The 22,428-nt window shown below is 59.8% G+C and overlaps 2 protein-coding genes across 2 annotated transcripts; one reads left to right on the plus strand and one right to left on the minus strand.

Annotated features, from left to right (window-relative positions):
- Nucleotides 1-731: 731 nt before the first annotated feature.
- Nucleotides 732-7,092, plus strand: LOC144266352 (aldehyde dehydrogenase family 3 member B1-like). Its single transcript, XM_077819807.1, has 10 exons — nt 732-778; nt 1,617-1,779; nt 2,879-2,989; nt 3,209-3,329; nt 3,586-3,671; nt 4,020-4,101; nt 4,496-4,882; nt 5,087-5,253; nt 6,087-6,186; nt 6,899-7,092. Exons 1-10 carry the CDS (start codon nt 732-734, stop codon nt 7,090-7,092), a joined length of 1,458 nt encoding a protein of 485 aa, XP_077675933.1.
- Nucleotides 7,093-13,311: 6,219 nt separating this feature from the next.
- LOC144266353 (aldehyde dehydrogenase family 3 member B1-like) lies at nt 13,312-21,959 on the minus strand. The gene is made up of 10 exons (XM_077819808.1): nt 21,913-21,959; nt 20,832-20,994; nt 18,866-18,976; nt 18,492-18,612; nt 16,902-16,987; nt 16,453-16,534; nt 15,674-16,060; nt 15,272-15,438; nt 14,860-14,959; nt 13,312-14,542 (listed from the first exon to the last, which is right to left on the minus strand). The coding sequence occupies exons 1-10, from the start codon at nt 21,957-21,959 to the stop codon at nt 14,349-14,351; spliced, it is 1,458 nt and encodes a 485-aa protein (XP_077675934.1). The 3' UTR covers nt 13,312-14,348.
- Nucleotides 21,960-22,428: the final 469 nt, after the last annotated feature.

Consider the following 22,428-nt stretch of genomic DNA (forward strand, 5'->3'; position numbering starts at 1 on the left):
GGTTAGGGCCTAGGAGGGCAGTGGCAGCGCTGGGCTCTTGCGCTAATCCACCAGTCCCTGCCCCTCCGAGCATCTTACTGGGGAGAGCACCCAATAGCAGAGTCTCCTCCCAACCAAACCAACACCCAGCACAGGCCAGGCAGGCCCATCCTCACACTGACAGCAGGGAGCCACGGGCCACAGGCCAGTAGGGTCACACCTGTGCGGGACACTGATGGGAGGATAAATCCATGCTCTGAACAACTGCAGGACAGAGCTGGGATAGAACCCAGGAGTCCTGGCTCTCAGCTGCCCCCAGCCTCTAACCACGAGACCCCACTGCCCTCCCCAAGCCAGGAAAGGACACCAGAGCCCTAGCCCCCTGTCCTTGCCACCACTCTAACCACTAGACCCCACTCCCCAAGTGAGGCTACAACCCAGGAGTCCTGCCTCCCAGCCCCCAGCTCTAACCCAGCAGACCTGCCTGTCCCCTGCTCTTACCCCCACTCCCCTCCCAGAGCAGGGATAGAACCCAGGAGTCCTGGCTCCCAGCCCCCGCCAGCGCCGCTGGGCGCTGACGGCTCTAGGTCTCTGCCCTGCCCTGGGAGGCGGGGGATGGAGCCGTGGCCGCGTCACCCGGCAGGAAATCACAGCGAGTGAAGGGCCACAAGATCCCACCCCTGGTTCAGCCCCGCCCCAGCCCAGCCAATCACCTTCCTCCGCCGGAGGGCCGGTGCCCAATCGTCATCAGCATGGCGGGAAGGGGGCGGGGCTGTGCCAATCCCAACAGCCGCGATAGGTACGTGGTACGGGGGGGGTCCCGGAACCGGGGGCGGGGCCTGTTGCAGGGGCAGGGTGAACAGGTGCTGGGGGCGGGGCCTGCTGCGGGGGCGGGGTGAACAGGTGCTGGGGGCGGGGCCTGCTGCGGGGGCGAGGTGAACAGGTGCTGGGGGCGGGGTGAACAGGTGCTGTGGGCGGGGCCTGCTGCGGGGGCGAGGTGAACAGGTGCTGGGGGCGGGGCCTGCTGCGGGGGCAGGGTGATCAGGCGGTGAGGCCAGGGCTTGCTTCATGGGGCGGTAGGGGGCAGAAGAGGGTTGTGGGATTGTGTCCAAGTTGTGGCTGCCCCCCCCCCCCCCGCGTCCCTGATTTCACTGAAATTCCCAACCTTTGGGCCCCTCTGGGGTTGGACCACTCCACTCCCCATTTGCACCCCCCCCAGGGGGCAGACCCCCCCACTGCCTGTGCCCCCCCCGACAGGGGTCAGGGTTGGGGACTGTGGGGATGGGCATGGTCAGAGGCTCAGAGGCTGTGGGAATGGGCAGGGACTGCAGGGGGGAGCGGGTCTAGGGGCTCAGAGGCTGTGGGGATGGACAGGGGATGCAGAGGGAGGGGGTTAGGGGATCAGAGGCCTTGGGGATGGACAGGGAGTGGGGATTAGGGGATCAGAGAGTATGGGGATATGTAGCGGATGCAGAGAAAGGGGAGTTAGAGGCTCAGATGCCGTGGGAATGGGCAGGGGGAAGGATCAGTGGCCGTGAAGGTGGGTGGGGGTCAGCGGCTGTGTGGATGGAGAGTTGGGGATGGGGGGGGGACTCTGGGTCCTCCTAGGACAGGCTGACCTACCCCCTCCCAACCAGCATGAACCCCTATGTGGGTTTTGTGAGCAGCCTGCGTGCTGTGTGGCTCACGGGGAAGACACGCACCGCTGAGCACCGGGTCTCCCAGCTGGAGGCGCTGGGCCGCTTCCTGGATGACAAGAAGCAGCCTATCCTGGATGCCATGGCCTCGGACATGCGCAAGGTGAGCCGGGCGGGGCTGAGCCCAGCGCAGGGCAAGTGGGGGGCAGGTCTCCCTGTAGGGAAGGGTTGGAGGGGGAATGGGGGTCTCCCTGGGGATCCCCCACAGCGCAGTTAGCAGAGGGTGCACTGGGGACTCATCTGCCCAGGTTTCTGGCCCACCCTCCTACCCGCAGGAGCCGAGGGCTCTGGGTTGTGCATTACGCGAGGTGACTGCAGCATGTGGTCCCCTCTCTTCTCCCCTGGGGGCGGGACTGTGTGTGTGCAGGTGGGGGTGTTTTGGTAGGGTCTAGTTAAATGTCCTTGCTGCTCTGGGTTCTGTCAGTGAAGGCCACTGGGAGCAGCACCTGGCCCTTGGAGGGGAAGGCTGGGATGAACCGTAGTTCCCAGGACAGTTCATTCCCTGGGCTGTGACCGGCCCCGGAGGAGGCTCTGTCTCCTACACAAACCAGCTTTGCCTGGTGGCAGAGTCCCCCGGCCCAAGGAGTGGAACTGTCAACCCCGGTCCCCCTCCCTGGGCTTTAGGCTCTGTTAGATACGCCGGGCCCAGGCCATGGAGCGCTGAGACGCGCCTGACCCAGCCCTGGTCTCTCTTGTCCATGGGGTGCCAGTGCAGGGTGAGATTATGGGGTGAGGGCTCCTGTGGTGCTGAGGAGATGTGCTACGGTGACTTGCCCCAGCTGGCATTTCCTGCAGGTGGGACGGCTCTGTGCCCAGGCCTGTCGCGTTGCTTGGGGCCAGCTGGGAGGTGACAAAGGCAAGAAGATCTGAGGCCAGGGATCGCCTACCGGCATGGGTCAGCATCTCCTGGCTGCCCGGAGCTGGCAGAAGGCCTCATGCGCCCAGGTGGCTGTGTGAGAGTCTGGTGTTGGCGCAGAGTCCAGGCACCACTGGCCCGGGGACCGCACTGACCCATGAGGGGTCCTTTTGCCAGGGGAGATGGCACTGCATCTGCCCCCACCCCCGTGAGCTTCCCCCAGCTGGTCCTATCCCTGCCCCACACCGCCCCCAGGGTCTGTAGTGGTGGATGGGCAGAGCTGTGTATCGGGTGGGGGGGTCCCTGATGGGTAGGGGTTGAAGATAACGCTGCTGTATGCCCCCAGCCCCGCTTGGAAGCGGAGCTCTCTGAGGTCATGCTGGTCAAGAACGAGGTCAACTACGCGCTCAACAACCTGTCCAGCTGGATGAAGGACGAGTTTGTGGTGAAGAATCTGGTAATGGGGAGATGTGCCCCCGGGGCTGAGCTGCGGGGATAGGGGAGGAAACACACCCACAGGTCGAGGCCTGCGGCGGGTGGGAACAAGCATCCAGGGCTGAACTGGGACGTGCCCCCACGACCGTGCTAGGACTCCTATCCCCACGGGCAAGTTCAGTCCCCCCCTGGACCTGGGACCTGTTCCGCCCAGGTCCTGATGCTGAGGCCTCCCCTGAAGGTTACTCAGCTCGACACAGCCTTCATCCGGAAGGAGCCCCACGGAGTGGTGCTGATCATCGGGCCCTGGAACTACCCCTTGCACCTCATCCTGGTGCCCCTGGTTGGGGCCATCGCTGCTGGTGAGTCAGGGACCTAAAACTCCAAAGCCTGGAACCCTCCCCAGGCAAAGAGGTCCCACCCCCAGCATGGTCCCCAAGTGCTCCAAGGCAGGGCTCCTGACCCAGAGCCTTGCCCCAGCACCAAATGAGGCTCCTGGTGTTTTCTTGGGGGGCATATCCTTGCAGTGCTCCCTAGTGGTGGGTCGGGGTGCTGCGGCAAGGCCCTGGGGAGGGGAGGTGTCTGTGCTGCTTAGTGATGTCCCGCCTGCCCCACCAGGGAACTGTGTCATCATCAAACCCTCCGAAATCAGCAGCAGCACTGAGAAGCTCGTGGCTGAGGTGCTGCCCAGCTACCTGGACAAGGTAAGGAGCTGCCCCCTCCCCTGGCACCATGCCCATTTGTTCCCCAGGCGCTGAGCCACTTCTTCATGCCTAGCACCGTGCCCAGCCCCCTGCCCCCTGCCCCAGCCTCCCACACCCAGCTATCCTCTGTGCTCCACAATACCTCGACCACTGCATCCCCGCACCCACTGAGCTGCTCCCCAGTGCCCCCTTCCCCCCCAATGCCCCGTCAGTGCTGGTAGCCAGAGTGACAGGGACAGGGCCACAGGGAGCAGAGAGGGGAAACAGTACAGTAATGGGCAGAAGTGGGGCAGAGTAAAGGAGGCAGGATGAGGATCACCCCAAACACCCTCCCCTCTCCGATTGCAGGACTGCTTTGCTGTGGTGACTGGGGGCCCCGTGGAGACCACCCAGCTGCTGGAGAACAAGTTTGACTACATCTTCTTCACTGGTATGTCCTGAGTGGCCCAGCCCTTCCCATGGTTCCCTCCCCTTCCACACCAGAGGGCACTGTCCAGCCCCCCCCCTACACACGTCCTCTGCCTACCCTCTCCCAGGGAGCTCCCCCCAGAGCCCATTGCCAGGGCCCGCACTTGGGGCCTGGCCAGTGGCTCTGGGCCCCTCGGGGTTGTCCTGACTGGGCCAAGAGGAGGCTCTCCAGAGCTGGGATCCCAGCTGAGTGACTCTCCGAGCCCTGAGGCCCCTGAAGACTGGGCCTGGGAGTGACTGGAGCTCCCAGCCAGATGCAGGATCCTTCCCCCTCCTGGGCGAGGCCGAGGCTGCCTGCATCCTCGGGTGGAAGAGTGGCAGGTCTCTGCCCTGACGCATCTCCCCAACCCCCACAGGCAACCCCCAAGTGGGCAAGATCATGATGGCAGCTGCGGCCACGTACCTGACGCCGTTGACGCTGGAGCTGGGGGGCAAGAACCCCTGCTACGTGGCTGACGAGAGCGACATGCAGAATGTGGCCAACCGGCTGGTCTGGGGACGCTGCTTCAACGCGGGGCAGACCTGCGTCGCGCCCGACTACGTGCTGTGCAGTGCAGAGACGCAGGAGAAGCTGCTGCCCGCCCTGCGCCACGCCATCACCCAGTTCTTCGGCCCCGACCCCCGGGAGTCGCCCGACTTCGCCCGCATCATCAGTGACAAGCAGTTCCAGCGCATCCGGGCCCTGCTGGGCAGCGGGCGCGTGGCCATCGGGGGGCAGACGGACGAGAAGGAGCGCTACATCGGTGAGGGCCCTGGCCAGGGTACGGGGCTCTGGGGGACCCATTGCCAGGGAGCTGGGTTCTGGCCTGTGGATCCGGGGGAGCCCTGATGGTGGAAAAATGAGTGCTGGGAGCTCCGGTGCCAGGGCAGGGCTGGATGAGGGCAGACCCATGGCAAACGAGGGCTGCCATGTGCCCCTGTGCAGTGAGTGATGCCCCTCCCCACAGCCCCCACGGTGCTGGTGGACGTGCAGCCGTCGGAGCCTGCCATGCAGGAGGAGATCTTCGGGCCTGTCCTGCCCATCGTCACCGTGCCCAACGTGGACGAAGCCATCGCCTTCATCAACAGCCGGGAGCAGCCGCTGGTCGTGTACGTCTTCGCCGCTGACAGCAAGGTGCGGGGCAGGGATCTAGGGCTAGTTCTGCCTGAGGACTCATGCTGGAACCGGCCTTTCACCCATTTACTGCTGGGCCAGTGCAACCCCCCGCCCCGACCCTGGGGCCAGTCTCCACAGGAAAATGGCTCTGCTTTGCACCCCAGGTCAGCCGCCCCCCATGTGGACACTCTTGGCTGGGTTCGGGAGCAGATGCACTGGACTTAGCTCCAGTAGATTGGGAAGAGGCCAAAGCTGAATCCCTGTGAAGCGGAGTGAAAGCGTCCAGACAGGGGTGGCACTGTGAGACTGTACGACCGACATGAAACCAGCCCAGGTCTCTGTCAGCCGTGAGGACACAACTGGGGCCCTTCAGGGGTCCGCACAAGGCCCCAGCCGCAGAGTCACCCTCTGGGCATCATGAGCACAGTGCGTGGCACTGGCTGGCGGGTAGCAGAGGCTGCCCTGGTGCCTGTAGCCCCCTTGCTTCTGTGTCGGACGGTCTGACTGTCCTGGGCGAACACGTGGGGCACCACCCTGGTGGGAGAAGTGGGGAGGAGCGTGGCTGTTACAAGGCGAGGGCTGAACTGCACCTGCCTGGGCAGTGATGTAACCGCATGGCGAGGGCAAGGGGGCAGGAGAGGACGGGCTGGAGAACATGGCTGGGCTGGGTAGGAATTGGAGAGACGGCCCCAGTGTCCCAGACCCTGCCCCGGGCCTGGTTGCCCTTCCCAGAGGGAAGCAGCTGTGTGGGAGGGGCTCCTGGCCAGCCGATGGGGTGGCACCCACCCCCAGCTACTCCAGTATCAGGCAGGAATGGGGCTCCCTCACTCCCCATCTCTGCTTCCCCCCAGCTGGTGCACCGGGTGCTGGAGCAGACGAGCAGCGGTGGTTTTGGTGCCAACGACCCCATAATGCAAATGACGCTGCTCTCACTGCCCTTCGGTGGGATTGGTATGTCTGGGCCCCTGTTCCCTGCCCCCCAGCCTGGGGCCGAGCCTCTGGGGGGCTGCTAGATGCACAGCCTGGGGAAGGGGCCTGTCTGCCATGGGGCTCCTGGAACAGGCTGTGGCACGTGGGGGCCTGGCTCTAATCAGCTCCAGCCATCACAGCCCGGAGCCGTGCAGCCTCTCACTGCTGACCCAGCTGCCTCCAGATATCCGGGCTGGGAGCAGGGCCCAGCATCTCTGCCCAGGGCATGGTGCATACACTGGGCCTTGGCTGGGGCACTGGGACTGCACAGAGCGGCCCACGGACACGCTGCTTGGCTGCATCTCCTCCGATGTGACCAGGGCCTGCAGCTATGCCATGGCTGAGCTGCGCTGTATGGGCAGGGCCTTGTGGGGTGGGATCATACTGTGTGTGTGGTGGGGGCTCAGCCCCGTGACTGAGCCACGCTGTGTGGGCAGGGCCCCGTGGTCAGGGATCATACCGTGGGGGGTGTGTGTGTGTGGCTGGGCCCCGTGACCGTACCGTGGGTGGGGGATGTTTGTGGCTGGGCCCCCTGACTGAGCCACGCTGTGTAGGCAGGGCCCAGTGAGCAGGGATCATACTGTGGGGGGGAGGGTGTGTGTGGGCAGGGCCCAGTGGGCAGGAATCGTACCGTGGGGGTGGGCGCGGCTGGGCCCTGGCCTGTGCCTGTGTCCGAGCTCTGCTCTGTTTCTAGGGAACAGTGGGCTGGGCTCGTACCACGGCAAGTTCAGCTTTGACACCTTCTCTCACCACCGCGCCTGCCTCCTGCGCAGCATGGGCCTGGAGACCATGGACTCCCTGCGCTACCCACCCTACAGCGAGCGCAAAAGGGGGCTGCTATCTTCTGCCTCCGAGATCAAGCGCAAGGGTACCTGCGCCCTGCTGTGACGGGAGTGTCGGGCCCACCCAGCCCAGCCGCCCAGCACCGTACAACCCACAGGCTGCCTGACTGTCATGGGGGGAGAAGGCCTGGCTGACCTTAGGAGGGCCCCTCCAAAGGGGCTAAATAGTCTTCGTCTGACTCCTTCATCTTCCTGGGGAGAGGGGCACAGCTTCCTCCATCCCATCTCTGGGAGCTCCTGCCCCTCCTAGCCCAGCCTCTTGCTTCCCCATCTCCAGCTGCTTGGGTAGTAGGGAGAGAGCTTCCCCTGTGACTCCGAGCTGCCCCTACCCCACTGCCCCCATGGAGACAGATGCTGGGAGGGGGGAAATGCCAAGGGGGCTGCCTAGGAATGACCCCTCCAGGCCAGGTGTCTGCCCCACCAGGGAGACATGTAGGCCCTGTAATCCAAGTGGTGCCCTCCCACACTGGTGCCCCCCCAGGCTGCTGCTGTGTTGCCCAGGAAGGGCAGTGCCATCCTCTCAGTGCATGTTTGGGGAGGGTAGGTGTCCCGGAGCCGAAGGACCCTGCTCCAAGGGGGACGAGGGCCGCAAGGGCAGCTAGCAACCCAGCCTGCTCTCAGGGAATCACTCCTGCCTCAGACATGCCCGCTGTGCTGGCCTATCCTCATTCTCCCATCATTCTCTGTGCTCTCCGCCCATCGCTGCCTTTGCCCCCTGCTCTGTGCTTCGCCCTGTGTAGATTTTGGTTTAGTAAAGACTCAGCGTTGAACTCGCCTGCCTGGTCCTGCAGGTCCTTCGCCCTCCCTGGCTCTGGCTTGGCGGGCAGCGTAGGCGGGGCTGGGGTGAGGGCACCAGAGAGGGGACTAGGCACAGCAGCCAGCAGGGCCAGCGTCACCCCCTGGTCTTCTCCCTGCTGCCAAGGAGCAGCTTGTGGGAGAATGAAAGACAGGGAGCAACAGCCAGCATGGGGGAGCGGGGGGAGCCCTGCGGGTTGGGATTGAGGGGCACTAGCAGGCAGGGATGGTGCAGCAGAGGTCTGTGGGTCAGCATTGAGGGCACTGGCATAGCTGGGGGTAGGAGGAGCCTAGGGATGGGCCAGCAGGGAGCTGAGGGTCAGGATTGAGGGCTATTGGAAGAGCTGTAGGGGGAGCCCAAGGCTGGGATAAGAGGGGGCTGTGGGTGGCCCCCGTGGGCTAAATTTAAAGTGTGCATTAATTTTCAAGTGGCCCAAGGCAGCTCTTCTGTTCTTCCCCATGGCCACAGCTCAGTGCCTCTGGGGCCAGGCACTCGAGGGCGAAGCCCCTGAGAGCTGGCTGTGGGCTCTCTGGGCAGTGGGGGTGTGGAATTTCTTAGCAGGGCCAGCCGCAAACCAAGGTTCCTCATGGCAGAGCTGGGAGTAGCCCCCGGGTGCCCAGGGGGACAGACTGGGTGGCTGAGCCCTGCAGCGCAGACTGACTGTGCCACATCGCTGTCTGCGTACGCACAGACGTAGCCCCTCGGCCACACATACCTCCTCGGGCCTGAAACAAAACCCACGCCCATGAGCCCTGGCAAACAGCGAATCCCACGGGCCAAGGCTGGGTCCCCTCTGCTGTGGTTGACCCGCACAGCCTTTGTTCTCATAGCTGGGGCTGAGGGGCCCAGGTTCAAAGGCTGCTTAGGAGACCCCCTCCCGTTTTAGTGGACATGAAGGAGTTTGTGTTGTTCCAGTTTCCTTTTCAGCTCACCTGTGGAATTGGCCCAGTGAGAAGAAGAGGGACTGACCCGCCAGGAACTGCTCCTACAGCCGCTGGGCCAGGGTATTCCACTTCAGATGGGCATGTGTCCTCATGCACAGTGGTAGTGTCCAGTGGGGCCATGACCGTGCTCCATAGATGAGGACACAAAGTGCCTCACCCATCCCCCCGCCTAGCTAAAAACAGCTCCCATCACTCACCCATTCATAGGTGCCAACTCCTCGCACCAGTGGGTGCTCGACGCCCCTCTGCCCCCGGCCCCGCCCTGACTCCACCCCTGCCTCGACCCCATTCCAACCCCTTCCCCAAAGTCCCCGCCCCCTCCCTGCCCCTATTCCGACTCCTTCCTGAAATCCCCGGCCCAGTCCCACCTCCTCCCCTGAGCATGCCATGTTCCTGCTCCTCTCTGCTCTCTCCCGGAGCTTGCTACGCTGCCAAACAACTGTTTGGTGGCAGCAAGCGCTGGGAAATAGGCGGAGGAGCAGGGATGCGGCACACTCGGAGGATGGGGGGGGCGGGGAGGGGCTCTTGGCTGCCAGTGCATGCAGAGCACCCACTAATTTTTCCCTGTGGGTGCTCCAGCCCTGGAGCACCCACAGAGTCCGTGCCTATGCACCCATCCCCCTCCACCCAGGCTGACAACCCCCATTGCCTCACCCATCCTGCCTTGTCTAGCCACAACCACATCCCAGTCCTTGTCCCCCCTTAAAAACCATTCTGAATGAGATTTAGGAATTGTTTAAAAACATTTCATTAGATATCCAAAGAAGTCACAATCCAGAAGAAAGACCACACTGGCAAAAAAACCCAACCTAACTTAGAGGGAAGTGAAGTCAGTAATAGAAAATATATATATAAGAAATGGAAGACAAGGCAGTTTGATAGTAATGGATAGAAATCAGAAGCTAGGAATAGTAGAAAAATGATAAGGGAAGCAAGAGGACTCAAGGAAAAATCCATTGCCAGCAGAGTTAAGGACAATACATTTTAAAAATGTACTAGAAACAAAAAGAATCATAACATGGTATCAGTCTATTGCTAGTTAGAAATAGAATTGTCAATAATAATGCCAGAAAAAACAAAAAAGTGTTATATAAATATTTCAGTTCTGTATTTGGGAAAAAGCTGTATGATGTAGTTGTATCATATGATGACTCTTTTCATTCCACTAGTATCTCAGCAGGATTTTAAACAGCAGCTACCAAACTTAGACATTTTTAAATCAGCAGGCCTGGATAACTTCCATCCAAGAGTTTTACAAGAGCTGGCCGAGAGAACTGCTGGACCATTAATGATATTCAATACATCTCAGAAAATTGGGGATGTCCCAGAAGACTGGAAGAAAGTTAATGTTGTGCCAATAATTAAACTGAATAACCTGGGTAATTATAGGCCTGTCAGCCTTACAGCAATCCTGGACAAGATAATGAAGCAGCTGATATAGTAACCCATTAATAAAGAATAAAAAGAGGACAATGTAATAACTGCCCATCAACATGGGATTATGGAAAATAGATCCTGTCAAACCGCCTCCTATCTCTTTTATGAGATTACAGGTTTTGCTGATAAAGGTAATAGTATTGATGTAATAGACTTCTGTAAGGCATTTCACTTGGTATCACATTTTGATTAAAAACTAGCATAATACAAAATTAACTTGTCACACACTAAATGGATTAAAAACTGGCTAAATGCCATATCTCAAAATGTAATTATAAATGGGAAACTGTCATTGAACAAGTGTGTTTCGGGGGGGGGGGTGTGTCACCCAGGGTTCAGTTTTTGGCCCTATGCTATTTAACATTTTAATCAACAACCTGGAAGAAAACAAAATAATTGCTGATAAAGTTTGCAGATGATGCAAAGATTAGGGAAGTGGTAAATACTGGAGATTACAGGTCACTGATACAGGGTTCAAGCAAACCATATTCATTTGAATATGGCTAAACATAAATGTATACATCTAGGAACCAAGAATATTGGCCACACCTACAGGATGGGGAACTCTATCCTGGGAAGCAGTGACTCTGTGAAAGACTTGGGGGTTGTGATGGATAATCAGCTGAACATGAGCTCCCAGTGCAAGACTGCAGCCAAAAGGGCTAATGCGATCCTGGGATGCATAAACAGGGGAATCTGGAGTAGGGGAGAGGTGATTTTACCTGTATATTTGGCACTGGTGCAACTACTGCTGGAATCCTGTGTCCAGTTCTGCTGCCGTTATGGGGTTTGCCAGTCACCACTAGGGGCACCTCCTGCTGGCTGCTCTGGGGCTCAGCTCTTTCAGCCTGGTGCCCTCTTCTTACTGTTCCTTGGCCTGCTGTCTTGCTCTGGGGCCCCTCTCTTGCTCCTCAGAAGCTGCAGCGCCTCGTCTCCATGGCTTAGCCCTCCAGCCAAGTCACAATGGTCCTCCTCTTCCGAGGTTCTACAAAATCCTCCACAGCCTCCCAGGCACGCGCCCTCAGTGACTGGGATGAACAGTCCCAGATGGTCTTCACGATCACTGCCCGGATCGTGCCAGTCCTTCAGGGACTGTAGGGGAACCCAGGCCCACCCTCTATGCTGGGTTCTGGTCCAGGGGTCCTGTCTCCAGCAGCCAAGCTCTGTACTACCCCAAACCTTCCTGCCTCACCCCTAGAGTACTCCCTACCGTGCCTGTCCCAGGCTTGCATTGTCCACCCTAGCTAGACCCCTATGTCCTCCTGGTCTACTAGCCAAACCTTCCTCTTGGGGCCAATACCCCTTTCTCTCCTTATCCCAGGGACAGCGACTGCAGTTCTCCTCCCTGCAGCCTCTTTCTGCCACCAGCTGCCTGGTTTTATAGATGCCTCTCCTGTTCCACCACAGGTGAGCTTACCTTACTTAGGGCTCTCCTCTCAGCCTAAATGGTACAGTAAGGAGGGTCAGCTCCCAAGGCTCACACTCCCCCACTCTTCTCGCAGAGGTAATTGCTACCCCAAACACCCCTTTCATGGAAAGACGAAGGAAAGAGCAGGCAGCCATTGGTTCCAAGCGTGGACCCCTCGACCCTGATAACAGTAGATTTAAATTCCAAGGAAGGATTGAATCCGCCACCTAGGGAGATAGTCTGTCCAGACCCTTTAAGTACCCAACGGACATGCAATTGGAGAATCCCGAGTGACCTGCACTTGGTGGCTGGAAAGCAGAGATAGCTGCTAGTGAGCTCTGACAGAACTAACAGCCAGGCCTTGTTATTTCCAGCAGAACAAACAGTCCAGAACATGTTTTTATTCTGAGATCACGAGGAGAACTGCGTCCAATTTCACAGGTAAATTATCTAGGCAGAAGGCTTTCTGCTATTTAGGAGAATGTTTTGCATGTTCTCTGAACAGTCGGCCTCCTGCGGAGTCAACCATGGAGTGTCCATAGCGTGTGATGAAGAGCTGCTGGGTTGGGATGCAGCAGGCGACCATGCTCTTGTGAGGTCAGGTCTAGTTCTGGAGGCAGTGTCAAGGGAGGTCTGGCGGACAGGGTCAGCAGAGTAGAGAACTGAGGCCAAGTCAGTGCTATAAGGGATCATACAAGCACGATCCTTCTTGATTTTTGAGCAGCACCATAGGATAAACATACATCTGTTTGTCCTTCCAGGGTAAGAGGAAGGTGTCTGTGAGAGATCCCTGTTACCTGCTCTTGAACAGAAATGAGTCTTACACAATCCAGCCTGAGAGATCCTTTTAAAGCAGCAGGTATGATATATTACTGGTCCAGATTTTATTCTGTTTGCACATCACAGATGTGATCAAGTCATGATCACTTACATCTAAGCCCCATTCATTTTCAGTTCTGTTATCAGTTCCTCTTTATCTGTCAGGACGAGAGCTAATAAAGAATTTCCCCCATGTTGGCAGCAATGCTTTCTGAGTGAGGAACTTGTCATCTATAACGTTTTGCAATTCAAGGGTGTTTCAGTGCTGATAGCAGGGCACCTCCAGCATATGGCACTCAAATTAAAGTCCCCCATGAACACGCAGTGTTTTCCCGACACATTAAGATGTGTAAGGATCTGGTCATCCTACTCCCTAGTGCATGGGCAGTGCGTAATAGAGGCTAAACCTCCTCAAACCTTGTGCAGCCGGGGCCACGGGGGAGGGACGGAGTTCTCTGGCTCCCCCTCCAGCCCGGCTAGGCCATAGCGGGGCTGCAACCAGCAAGCGGGGCTGTAGCCTCAGCCAAAAGAGGCGGGGCAGGAGGGCTAGCCCTAGTGTGATTTGGTGGTTGTAGCAGACACCAACTAATACCCTGTGCTTTATCTGTTAGGACAGCAGGTCTCAAACATTAGCAACCTGAGGACCCCCATTTAGATTTAAATTTTTTTGCAGATCCCTTGCTCAGTCCTAGCCTCCACCCCCCCACTACACCCCTTCCCCCAAGGCCCCACCTCTTCCCGCCCCTGCCCCTCATCTTTCCTGCCTCTTTCCACCCCCTCCCCCGAGTGCACCCCATCCCCATTCCTCCCTGCTCCCTCCCAGCATTTCCTGCACCCCACTAAACAGCTGTGTCACGGGGATGCTCTGGAACTACTCCCCATGAAGCCAGTCAGGACTCTGGGGAAGTCTCCTTTCTGTGAGCAGCCTGTCTGCAGGACACAAAGCTCACACAGCTTCCACCTTCCTGGGTCCGACCTCGGAGCATTTAGCATCCTCTGCCCCTCCGTGCGCTTCCCACAGCGAGTCCGCCCAGGCAGGCTCCTGGAGAAGTCAGAGGGTCCTGCATCCCAACTTTGCAATCAGACATGACTCTCAGCTAGCCAGTAAAACAGAGGTTTATCAGACGACCGGAACATGGTCTAAAACAGAGCTTGTAGGTGCAGAGAACAAGACCCCTCAGCTGGGTCTTTTGGGGGGCAGTGAGCCAGACAACCACTTCTGCACTTCACTCCATGTCCCACCAAGCCCCAAACTGAAACTCCCTGCAGCCCCCCCTCCTCTGGGCTTTGTTCCTTTCCCAGGCCAGGAGGTCACCTGATTCCTTTGTTCTCCAACCCTTTAGCTCTCACCTTGCAGGGGGGAAGGGCCAGGCCATCAGTTGCCAGGAAACAGGGTGTCGGCCATTCTCTGTGTCCAGACCCCTGCACACACCTGCCCTCTAGGGCTCTGCAATGATCATACACCCTTACCCCACCACCTAGATACTTAAGAACTGCATAGAGGAAACTGAGGCACCCCCACACTATTCAGAGGAAACATTAAGAACAGTCCCACTTCGTCACAAGCTGTTCCCCGCTGTGCTGGAGGCACTGGGAGAGGAGTTGAGGGAGGAACAGGGAAGAGTTGATCAGCAGGGCCGGTGGACCCCCTGGGGTATCCTCACAGACCCCAGTTTGAAAAATGCTGTGTTAGGACATTGAGCCTTAAACATTCCAGATCATTTTCTTCCCTCGTCAGTAGGGGAAAGAGGAAGGCTGGAGAGTGTCTTTAACCCATGGAAGGTGGGGGTCAGATTTCCTAGGTCAGCTCGGGAGCTCAAGCCAGCTGCTCCTCCCCGGCATGGCAGTCAGGCAACACAGGAGTTGTGTGGTGCTGGGTGGCTGGGCCGGGCCACCCATCACAGCAGGGTGCAGGTGCCCGTATGCTTGATCCTGAAGGTGGAGAGGACCAGCCCCCTTTTGCGCTCGCTGTAGGGTGGGTAGCGCAGGGAGTTCATGGTCTCCAGGCCCATGCTGCGCAGGAGGCAGGCGCGGTGGTGAGAGAAGGTGTCAAAGCTGAACTTGCCGTGGTACGAGCCCAGCCCACTGTTCCCTAGAAACAGAGCAGAGCTCGGATACGGGCACAGGCCAGGGCCCAGCCGTGCTCACCCCCACGGTATGATCCCAGCCCACTGGGCCCTGCCCACACACACACACACACACCCAACGGTACGATCCCTGCCCACCCCCCCCGCCCCACGGTACGAGCCCAGCCCACTGAGCCCTGCCCACACAGCGTGGCTCAGTCACGGGACCCAGCCCCCCCAACCTCCAGCGTACGATCCCTGCCCGTAGAGCGCGGTTCAGTCACGGGGCCCAGCCCCAGGCTGGAGGGCAGGGAACAGGGGCAGGCTGGGGGCCCAGACGTACCAATCCCACCAAAGGGCAGCGAGATTAGCGTCATTTGCATCACGGAGTCGTTGGCACCAAAACCTCCGCTGCTCGTCCGCTCCAGCACCCGGCGCACCAGCTAGGGGGAAGCGAAGATGGGAAGTGAGGAAGCCCTCATTTGTGACGGATACCCACCCGCAGCTACCCCAGTGCTGCCACATCAGATGGCCTGGAGCCCCTCCCACACAGCTGCTTCCCTCCGGGAGGGGTGACCAGGCCCGGGCGGAGTGCGGGGAGTCAAGCAGAGCCATCCTCCTGTGGACAGTGGCCCCCAAGGTGGTGGGGTCATACTGCCCCAGCAGCGAATGGATGAAAGGCCGGTTCCAGCATGGAGCTGTGGGCCCAGACATGAGTCCTCAGCCAGAACTAACCCTAGATCCCTGCCCCGCACCTTGCTGTTGGCGGCGAAGACGTACACGACCAGCGGCCGCTCCCGGCTGTTGATGAAGGCGATGGCTTCGTCCACGTTGGGCACGGTGACGATGGGCAGGACAGGCCCGAAGATCTCCTCCTGCATGGCAGGCTCCGACGGCTGCACGTCCACCAGCACCGTGGGGGCTGTGGGAAGGGGGCATCACTCACTGCACAGGGGCACATGGCAGCCCTCATTTGCCACGGGTCTGCCCTCATCCAGCCCTGCCCTGGCACCGGAGCTCCCCACAGGCCCTGCCCTGCCACCAGAGCTCCCAGCGCTCATTTTTCCACCATCAGGGCTCCCCCGGATCCGCAGGCCAGAACCCAGCTCCCTGGCAATGGGTCCCCCAGAGCTCCGTACCCTGGCCAGGGCCCTCACCGATGTAGCGCTCCTTCTCGTCCGTCTGCCCCCCGATGGCCACGCGCCCGCTGCCCAGCAGGGCCCGGATGCGCTGGAACTGCTTGTCACTGATGATGCGGGCGAAGTCGGGCGACTCCCGGGGGTCGGGGCCGAAGAACTGGGTGATGGCGTGGCGCAGGGCGGGCAGCAGCTTCTCCTGCGTCTCTGCACTGCACAGCACGTAGTCGGGCGCGACGCAGGTCTGCCCCGCGTTGAAGCAGCGCCCCCAGACCAGCCGGTTGGCCACATTCTGCATGTTGCTCTCGTCAGCCACGTAGCAGGGGTTCTTGCCCCCCAGCTCCAGCGTCAGCGGCGTCAGGTGTGTGGCCGCAGCTGCCATCACGATCTTGCCCACTTGTGGGTTGCCTGTGGGGGTTGGGGAGATGCGTCAGGGCAGAGACCTGCCACTCTTCCACCCGAGGATGCAGGCAGCCTCGGCCTCGCCCAGGAGGGGGAAGGATCCTGCATCTGGCTGGGAGCTCCAGTCACTCCCAGGCCCAGTCTTCAGGGGCCTCAGGGCTCAGAGAGTCACTCAGCTGGGATCCCAGCCCTGGAGAGCCTTCTCTTGGCCCAGTCAGGAGAACCCCGAGGGGCCCAGAGCCACTGGCCAGGCCCCAAGTGTGTGTCCTGGCAATGGGCTCTGGGGGGAGCTCCCTGGGAGAGGGAAGGCAGAGGACATGTGTAGGGGGGGCTGGACGGTGCCCTCTGGTGTGGAAGGGGAGGGAACCATGGGGAGGACTGAGTCACTCGGGACATACCAGTGAAGAAGATGTAGTCAAACTTGTTCTCCAGCAGCTGGGTGGTCTCTGCGGGGCCCCCAGTCACCACAGCAAAGCAGTCCTGCAATCGGAGAGGGGAGGGTGTGTGGGGTGATCCTCATCCTGCCTCCTTTACTCTGCCCCACTCCTGCCCATTGCTGTACTGTTCCCCTCTCTGCTCCCTGTGGCCCTGTCCCCATCACTCTGACTACCGACACTGACAGGGCATTGGGGGGGAAGGGGGCACTGGGGAGCAGCTCAGTGGGTGCGGGGATGCAGTGGTCGAGGTATTGGGGAGCACAGAGGATAGCTGGGTGTGGGAGGCTGGGGCATGGGGGCCAGCTTAGCATGGGGCAGGGGGCTGAGCATTGTGCTAGGTGTGCAGAAGTGGCTCAGCATATGGGGAACAGGAGATGGTTGTGGAGCCAGGGGAGGGGGCAGCTCCTTACCTTGTCCAGGTAGCTGGGCAGCATCTCAGCCACGAGCTTCTCAGTGCTGCTGCTGATCTCGGAGGGTTTGATGATGACACAGTTTCCTGGTGGGGCAGGCGGGACGTCACTGAGCAGCACAGACACCTCCCCTCCCAAGGGCCTCGCCTCAGCACCCTGACCCGGCACCAGGGGCCACTGCAGGGAGGTGTCCCTAGGGAACACACCAGGAGCCTCATTTGCGGCTGGGGCAGGTTGTGGGTTAAGAGCTCTGGCCCAGAGGATGTGGGTGGGATACTTCACCCCATATTCTTCACAGTGATATTATTATGATATGATTATGGCATAATTATGATGCACTTTATGCAAGACGGGTCATGTAAGGTGTCATTGGGAAGGTTATGATTTGCTGAATATCATTATCCTAGTTGTATGCATGTATCATTTTTGTATCTGAAGTTATAAATACTGACACAGTATCTATACTCAAATGTAGTTACACCTGGATAATGCCCACTAGACAAGATGCTTTTAGTGTAGATAGATGGCTGCGAAGAGCCTATTCAGGGCAATGGGCCATTAGGAAAAACAACAGGCCTTAGGAGAAGCTTATCCCCCACCTGGTGAGCCTTCCTGAGAACGCTACAAACAGCCTGTAGATAATGGCTACTATTACTCTACAAGGACATGTGACCAGGCTACTCCATCTTGGGATGTCAGTATTTTCCCCACAAACTGGTCTGGGAAGCAACTGTGGGAACAAAGGCTTCCCGTCATATGCTAAAGCTATATAAGGCAGGGAGTGGGGTTCTTCACTCCCCACACAAGAAGACTCCTGGAAACACCAGGAACAAAGACTGAACCGGGAGAAGTGCTGGACCCAGGCTAAAGGGATTTCTAGCCTGTGTATGAAAGACCTGGGGATTCCACGCTGTAAAGCAAGTGCAGCTTGCCCCTTAAGAATCTACAGCCTGCTTGCATCATTTCTCAGGGTGAGAATCTGCTAATTCATATCCAATCTATTTAGTATATTAAGCTTAGTTTGTGTTTTTTATTTACTAGGTAATCTGCTTTGATCTGTTTGCCATCACTTATAATCACTTAAAATATATCTTTTGTAGTTAATAAACTTGTTTTTGTTTTAATCTAAACCCATGAACTTTGACTGGAGTGCTTGGGGAAAATCTCTACTTGGTTACCACAAGTATGCATTGCTCTCTTCATATTGAGGGTGAGGCGGACCTGGTATTAAACCCATATACTGGCGAGATTTGACGAGGGCAGGACAGTACTGCTCTGCAGTCCCAGGCTGGGAAGCTGGTGGTTAGAGAATCTGCGTGTAATTGCAGCTGGGTGTGTCCCTACCTGTGTGAATGCTGGTGAAAATGCAAGCTGGAGGGCTTTGTGGTTTGTCACAGCAGCACAGTGTGAGAGGGAGCCCAGGCTGGTGGGTCAGGGGACTCAGTGATATTCCAGTTCCAGGTGGCACCCCGGGGAGAACCCGTCACAGTAGGGACCATGCTGGGGGTGGGAGCTCTGCCTGGAGCAGGTTTCAGGCTGGGGGGGTAGGGACCATGTGGAGGGGGAAAGTGTCCCTACTCCCTGACTCACCAGCAGCGATGGCCCCGACCAGGGGCACCAGAATGAGCTGCAAGGGGTAGTTCCAGGGCCCGATGATCAGCACCACCCCATAGGGCTCCTTCCGGATGAAGGCCGTGTCCAGCTGAGTCACCTGAAGGCAAAGCCTTGGCATCAGGATCTAGGGGAGCAGGTCCCAGGTCCTGAGGGGTGGGGGAGTGAACTGGGCCATGGGGACAGGAGCCCTGGCTCTGCTGTGGGGGCAGGTCCCAGTTCAGCCTTGGGTGCTTGTTCCCGGCCGCCACAGGCCTAGGCCTGGGGGTGTGTTTCTCCCCCCATTTCACTTGCGGGAGGGGCACGTCTCCTCTCTCTCCCCACTCAGCCCAGAGGATGCGTCTCCTCCTTACCAGGTTCTTGTCCACGCCCTCGTCCTTCATCCAGGTGGACAGGTTGTTGAGTGCGTAGTTGACCTCATTCTTGACCAGGATAATCTCAGAGAGCTCCACCTCAAAGGGGGGCTGGGGGTACAGAACAGCGGTAGCTTCATCCCCCATCCTGGTCATGCCCATTCTGCCACTACTTCGAGCTGGATGCTGCGTGCCTCAGTGCATCCTACTGCCAGGCACTGGAGGTGCCTGAATCCCATAGCCAGCTGGCTGGAGAGCAGAATTGCTCCGGTGAACTGAATGGAGCCTGCCCCTGGGAACGGAGGCCCCGGAGGAGATTACGGATGCCCAGCCAGTGGGCCCTTAACCCTGACTGGCAGGAAGGCCAATGCAGGCTGGGCTCCTGAGGGTGACAGCAGGTCTAGAGCCAGGGAGGACAGTGTTAACAGACTGGGCTGGCAGCTGCTACTGGGAAACAGAAGCACAGATGAGGGGAGAGTGAGTGCAGCTGGAGCTCAGAGGATCAGGGCATGGCACAGGGGCTACAGGGTGAGGGGCTGGCTCTCTGGCTTCCACCAGTGTGAGCTCTGCCCTACACTCCACTCCCCGTTTATGCTTTGCTGCCTTGCCGACCCCGGATTCCAGGTGACACAGGCTACCTGGTTTGGAAAGGGCTGTCTGGCATGGCCGCAGATCCTGACAGACAGGCATTGATCCCCGAGGGGTAAAAGGCTCTGAGCAGGAGTCTGGCTCAGTGGGACATGCTGGGCAGAGCTCTCAGGGTAAAGCAGGAGGGCTGGAACCCAGAGGCTCCGGAGGCAGTGAGGCTGCGTGACCGGCCCTGGAGGAGGAATGGGACCTCTTGGGGGCCTGGTGCACAGAAGGGCTCCTCCGAGCAACTGTTTAAAGACTGGGGCATAGACCAGACCCTGTGAATCCATGACACCACCAAGGCCTGGGACACAAAGCTCTGCTTATCCACCACTACAGACCCTGGGGGCGGCGCGGGGCAGGGGTGGGACCAGCTGGGGGAAGCTCACTGGGGTGGGGGCAGATGCAAACAGTCCCTCCATGGGTCTGTGCGGTCCCCGGGCCAGGGGCACTTGGACTCCTCACCAACACCAGACTCTCACACAGCCGCCTAGGTGCATGCCAGCTCTGGACGGCCGAGAGATCAGACCCATCACGGTGGGCGATCTCTGGCCTCGGATCTCCTCACCTTTGTCACCTCCCAGCTGGCCCCAAGCAACGCAACAGGCCTGGGCACAGAGCCGTCCCGCCCACAGGAAATGCCAGTGGATGCAGGTCACCACAGCACGTCTCCTCAGTGCCACAGGCTGCCAGGAGCCCTTCACCCCATAATCTCGCCATGCACTGGCGCCCCATGGACAAGAGAGACCAAGGCTGGGTCGGGCGCGTCTCAGCACTCCATGGCCTGGGCCCGGCGTATCTAACAGAGCCTAAAGCCCGGGGAGGTGGACCAGGGTTGACAGCTCCACTCCTTGGGCCGGGGGACTCTCTGCCACCAGGCAAAGCTGGTCTGTGCAGGAGACAGAGCCTCCTCCGGGGCTGGTCACAGCCCAGGGAATGATGTCCTGGGAATTAAGGTTCGTCCCAGCCTTCCCCTCCAAGGGCTAGGTGCTGCTCCCAGTGGCCTTCACTGACAGAACCCAGAGCAACAAGGACATTTAACTAGACCCTACCAAAACACCCCCACCTGCACACACACAGTCCCGCCCCCAGGGGAGAAGAGAGGGGACCACATGCTGCAGTCACCTCACGTAATGCACAACCCAGAGCCCTCGGCTCCTGCAGGGAGCAGGGTGGGCCAGAAACCTGGGCAGATGAGACCTCAGTGCGCCCCCTGCTCTCTGTGCTGTGGGGATCCCCAGGGAGACCCCCATTCCCCCTCCAATCCTTCCCTACAGGGAGACCTGCCCCCCACTTGCCCTGCGCTGGGCTCTGGGCTCAGCCCCGCCCGGCTCACCTTGCGCATGTCCGAGGCCATGGCATCCAGGATAGGCTGCTTCTTGTCATCCAGGAAGCGGCCCAGCGCCTCCAGCTGGGAGACCCGGTGCTCAGCGGTGCGTGTCTTCCCCGTGAGCCACACAGCACGCAGGCTGCTCACCAAACCCACATAGGGGTTCATGCTGGTTGGGAGGGGGTAGGTCAGCCTGTCCTGGGAGGACCCAGAGTCCCCCCCCCATCCCCAACTCTCCATCCACACAGCCGCTGACCCCCACCCACCTTCACGGCCACTGATCCTTCCCCCTGCCCATTCCCATGGCATCTGAGCCTCTAACTCCCCTCCCTCTGCACCCGCTACATATCCCCATACTCTCTGATCCCCTAATCCCCACGCCCTGCACTCCTTGTCCATCCCCAAGGCCTCTGATCCCCTAAACCCTCTCCCCCTGCTGCCCCTGCCCATCCCCACAGCCTCTGAGCCCCTAACCTCCTCCCTCTGCATCCCCTGTCCATCCCCACAGCCTCTGAGCCCCTAGCCCCACTCCCCCTGCAGTCTCTGCCCATCCCCACGGCCTCTGAGCCTCTGACCATGCCCATCCCCACAGTCCCCAACCCTGACCCCTGTCGGGGGGACACAGGCAGTGGGGGGGGTCTGCCCCCTTAGGGGGGCTGCAGATGGGGAGTGGAGTGGTCCAACCCCAGAGGGGCCCAAAGGTTGGGAATTTCAGTGAAATCAGGGACGCGGGGGGGGGGGGGCAGCCACGACTTGGACACAATCCCACAACCCTCTTCTGCCCCCTACCGCCCCATGAAGCAAGCCCTGGCCTCACCGCCTGATCACCCTGCCCCCCAACAGGCCCCGCCCCCAGCACCTGTTCACCTCGCCCCCCGCACCTGTTCATCTCGCCCCCGCAGCAGGCCCCGCCCCCAGCACCTGTTCACCTCGCCCCCGCAGCAGGCCCCGCCCCCAGCACCTGTTCACCTCGCCCCCGCAGCAGGCCCCGCCCCCAGCACCTGTTCACCCCGCCCCCAGCACCTGTTCACCTCGCCCCTGCAACAGGCCCCCCCCCCCGGTTCCGGATCCCCCCCGTACCACGTACCTATCGCGGCTGTTGGGATTGGCACAGCCCCGCCCCCTTCCCGCCATGCTGATGACGATTGGGCACCGGCCCTCCGGCGGAGGAAGGTGATTGGCTGGGCTGGGGCGGGGCTGAACCAGGGGTGGGATCTTGTGGCCCTTCACTCGCTGTGATTTCCTGCCGGGTGACGCGGCCACGGCTCCACCCCCCGCCTCCCAGGGCAGGGCAGAGACCTAGAGCCGTCAGCGCCCAGCAGCGCTGGCGGGGGCTGGGAGCCAGGACTCCTGGGTTCTATCCCTGCTCTGGGAGGGGAGTGGGGGTAAGAGCAGGGGACAGGCAGGTCTGCTGGGTTAGAGCGGGGGGCTGGGAGGCAGGACTCCTGGGTTCTTTCCCTGCTCTGGGAGGGGAGTGGGGATAAGAGCAGGGGATGGGCAGGTCTGCTGGATTAGAGCAGGGGGCTGGGAGCCAGGACTCCTGGGTTCTATCCCTGCTCTGGGAGGGGAGTGGGGGTAAGAGCAGGGGACAGGCAGGTCTGCT

The sequence above is a fragment of the Eretmochelys imbricata genome, chromosome 6, assembly GCF_965152235.1.
Source record: "Eretmochelys imbricata isolate rEreImb1 chromosome 6, rEreImb1.hap1, whole genome shotgun sequence".
Taxonomy (NCBI): domain Eukaryota; kingdom Metazoa; phylum Chordata; order Testudines; family Cheloniidae; genus Eretmochelys; species Eretmochelys imbricata.

Excerpts from the sequence above, each read along its gene's own strand:
- LOC144266352 (XM_077819807.1), top strand. The coding sequence starts at position 732 with ATGGCGGGAAGGGGGCGGGGCTGTGCCAATCCCAACAGCCGCGATAG. Across the intron at positions 779-1,616 it reads AATCCCAACAGCCGCGATAG|CATGAACCCCTATGTGGGTT; the intron begins GTACGTGGTACG and ends CCTCCCAACCAG. Across the intron at positions 1,780-2,878 it reads TGGCCTCGGACATGCGCAAG|CCCCGCTTGGAAGCGGAGCT; the intron begins GTGAGCCGGGCG and ends GTATGCCCCCAG.
- LOC144266353 (XM_077819808.1), bottom strand. The coding sequence starts at position 21,959 with ATGGCGGGAAGGGGGCGGGGCTGTGCCAATCCCAACAGCCGCGATAG. Across the intron at positions 16,988-18,491 it reads GGTCGGGGCCATCGCTGCTG|GAAACTGTGTCATCATCAAA; the intron begins GTGAGTCAGGGA and ends CTGCCCCACCAG. Across the intron at positions 14,543-14,859 it reads GCTGCCCTTTGGTGGGATTG|GGAACAGTGGGCTGGGCTCG; the intron begins GTACGTCTGGGC and ends CTCTGTTTCTAG.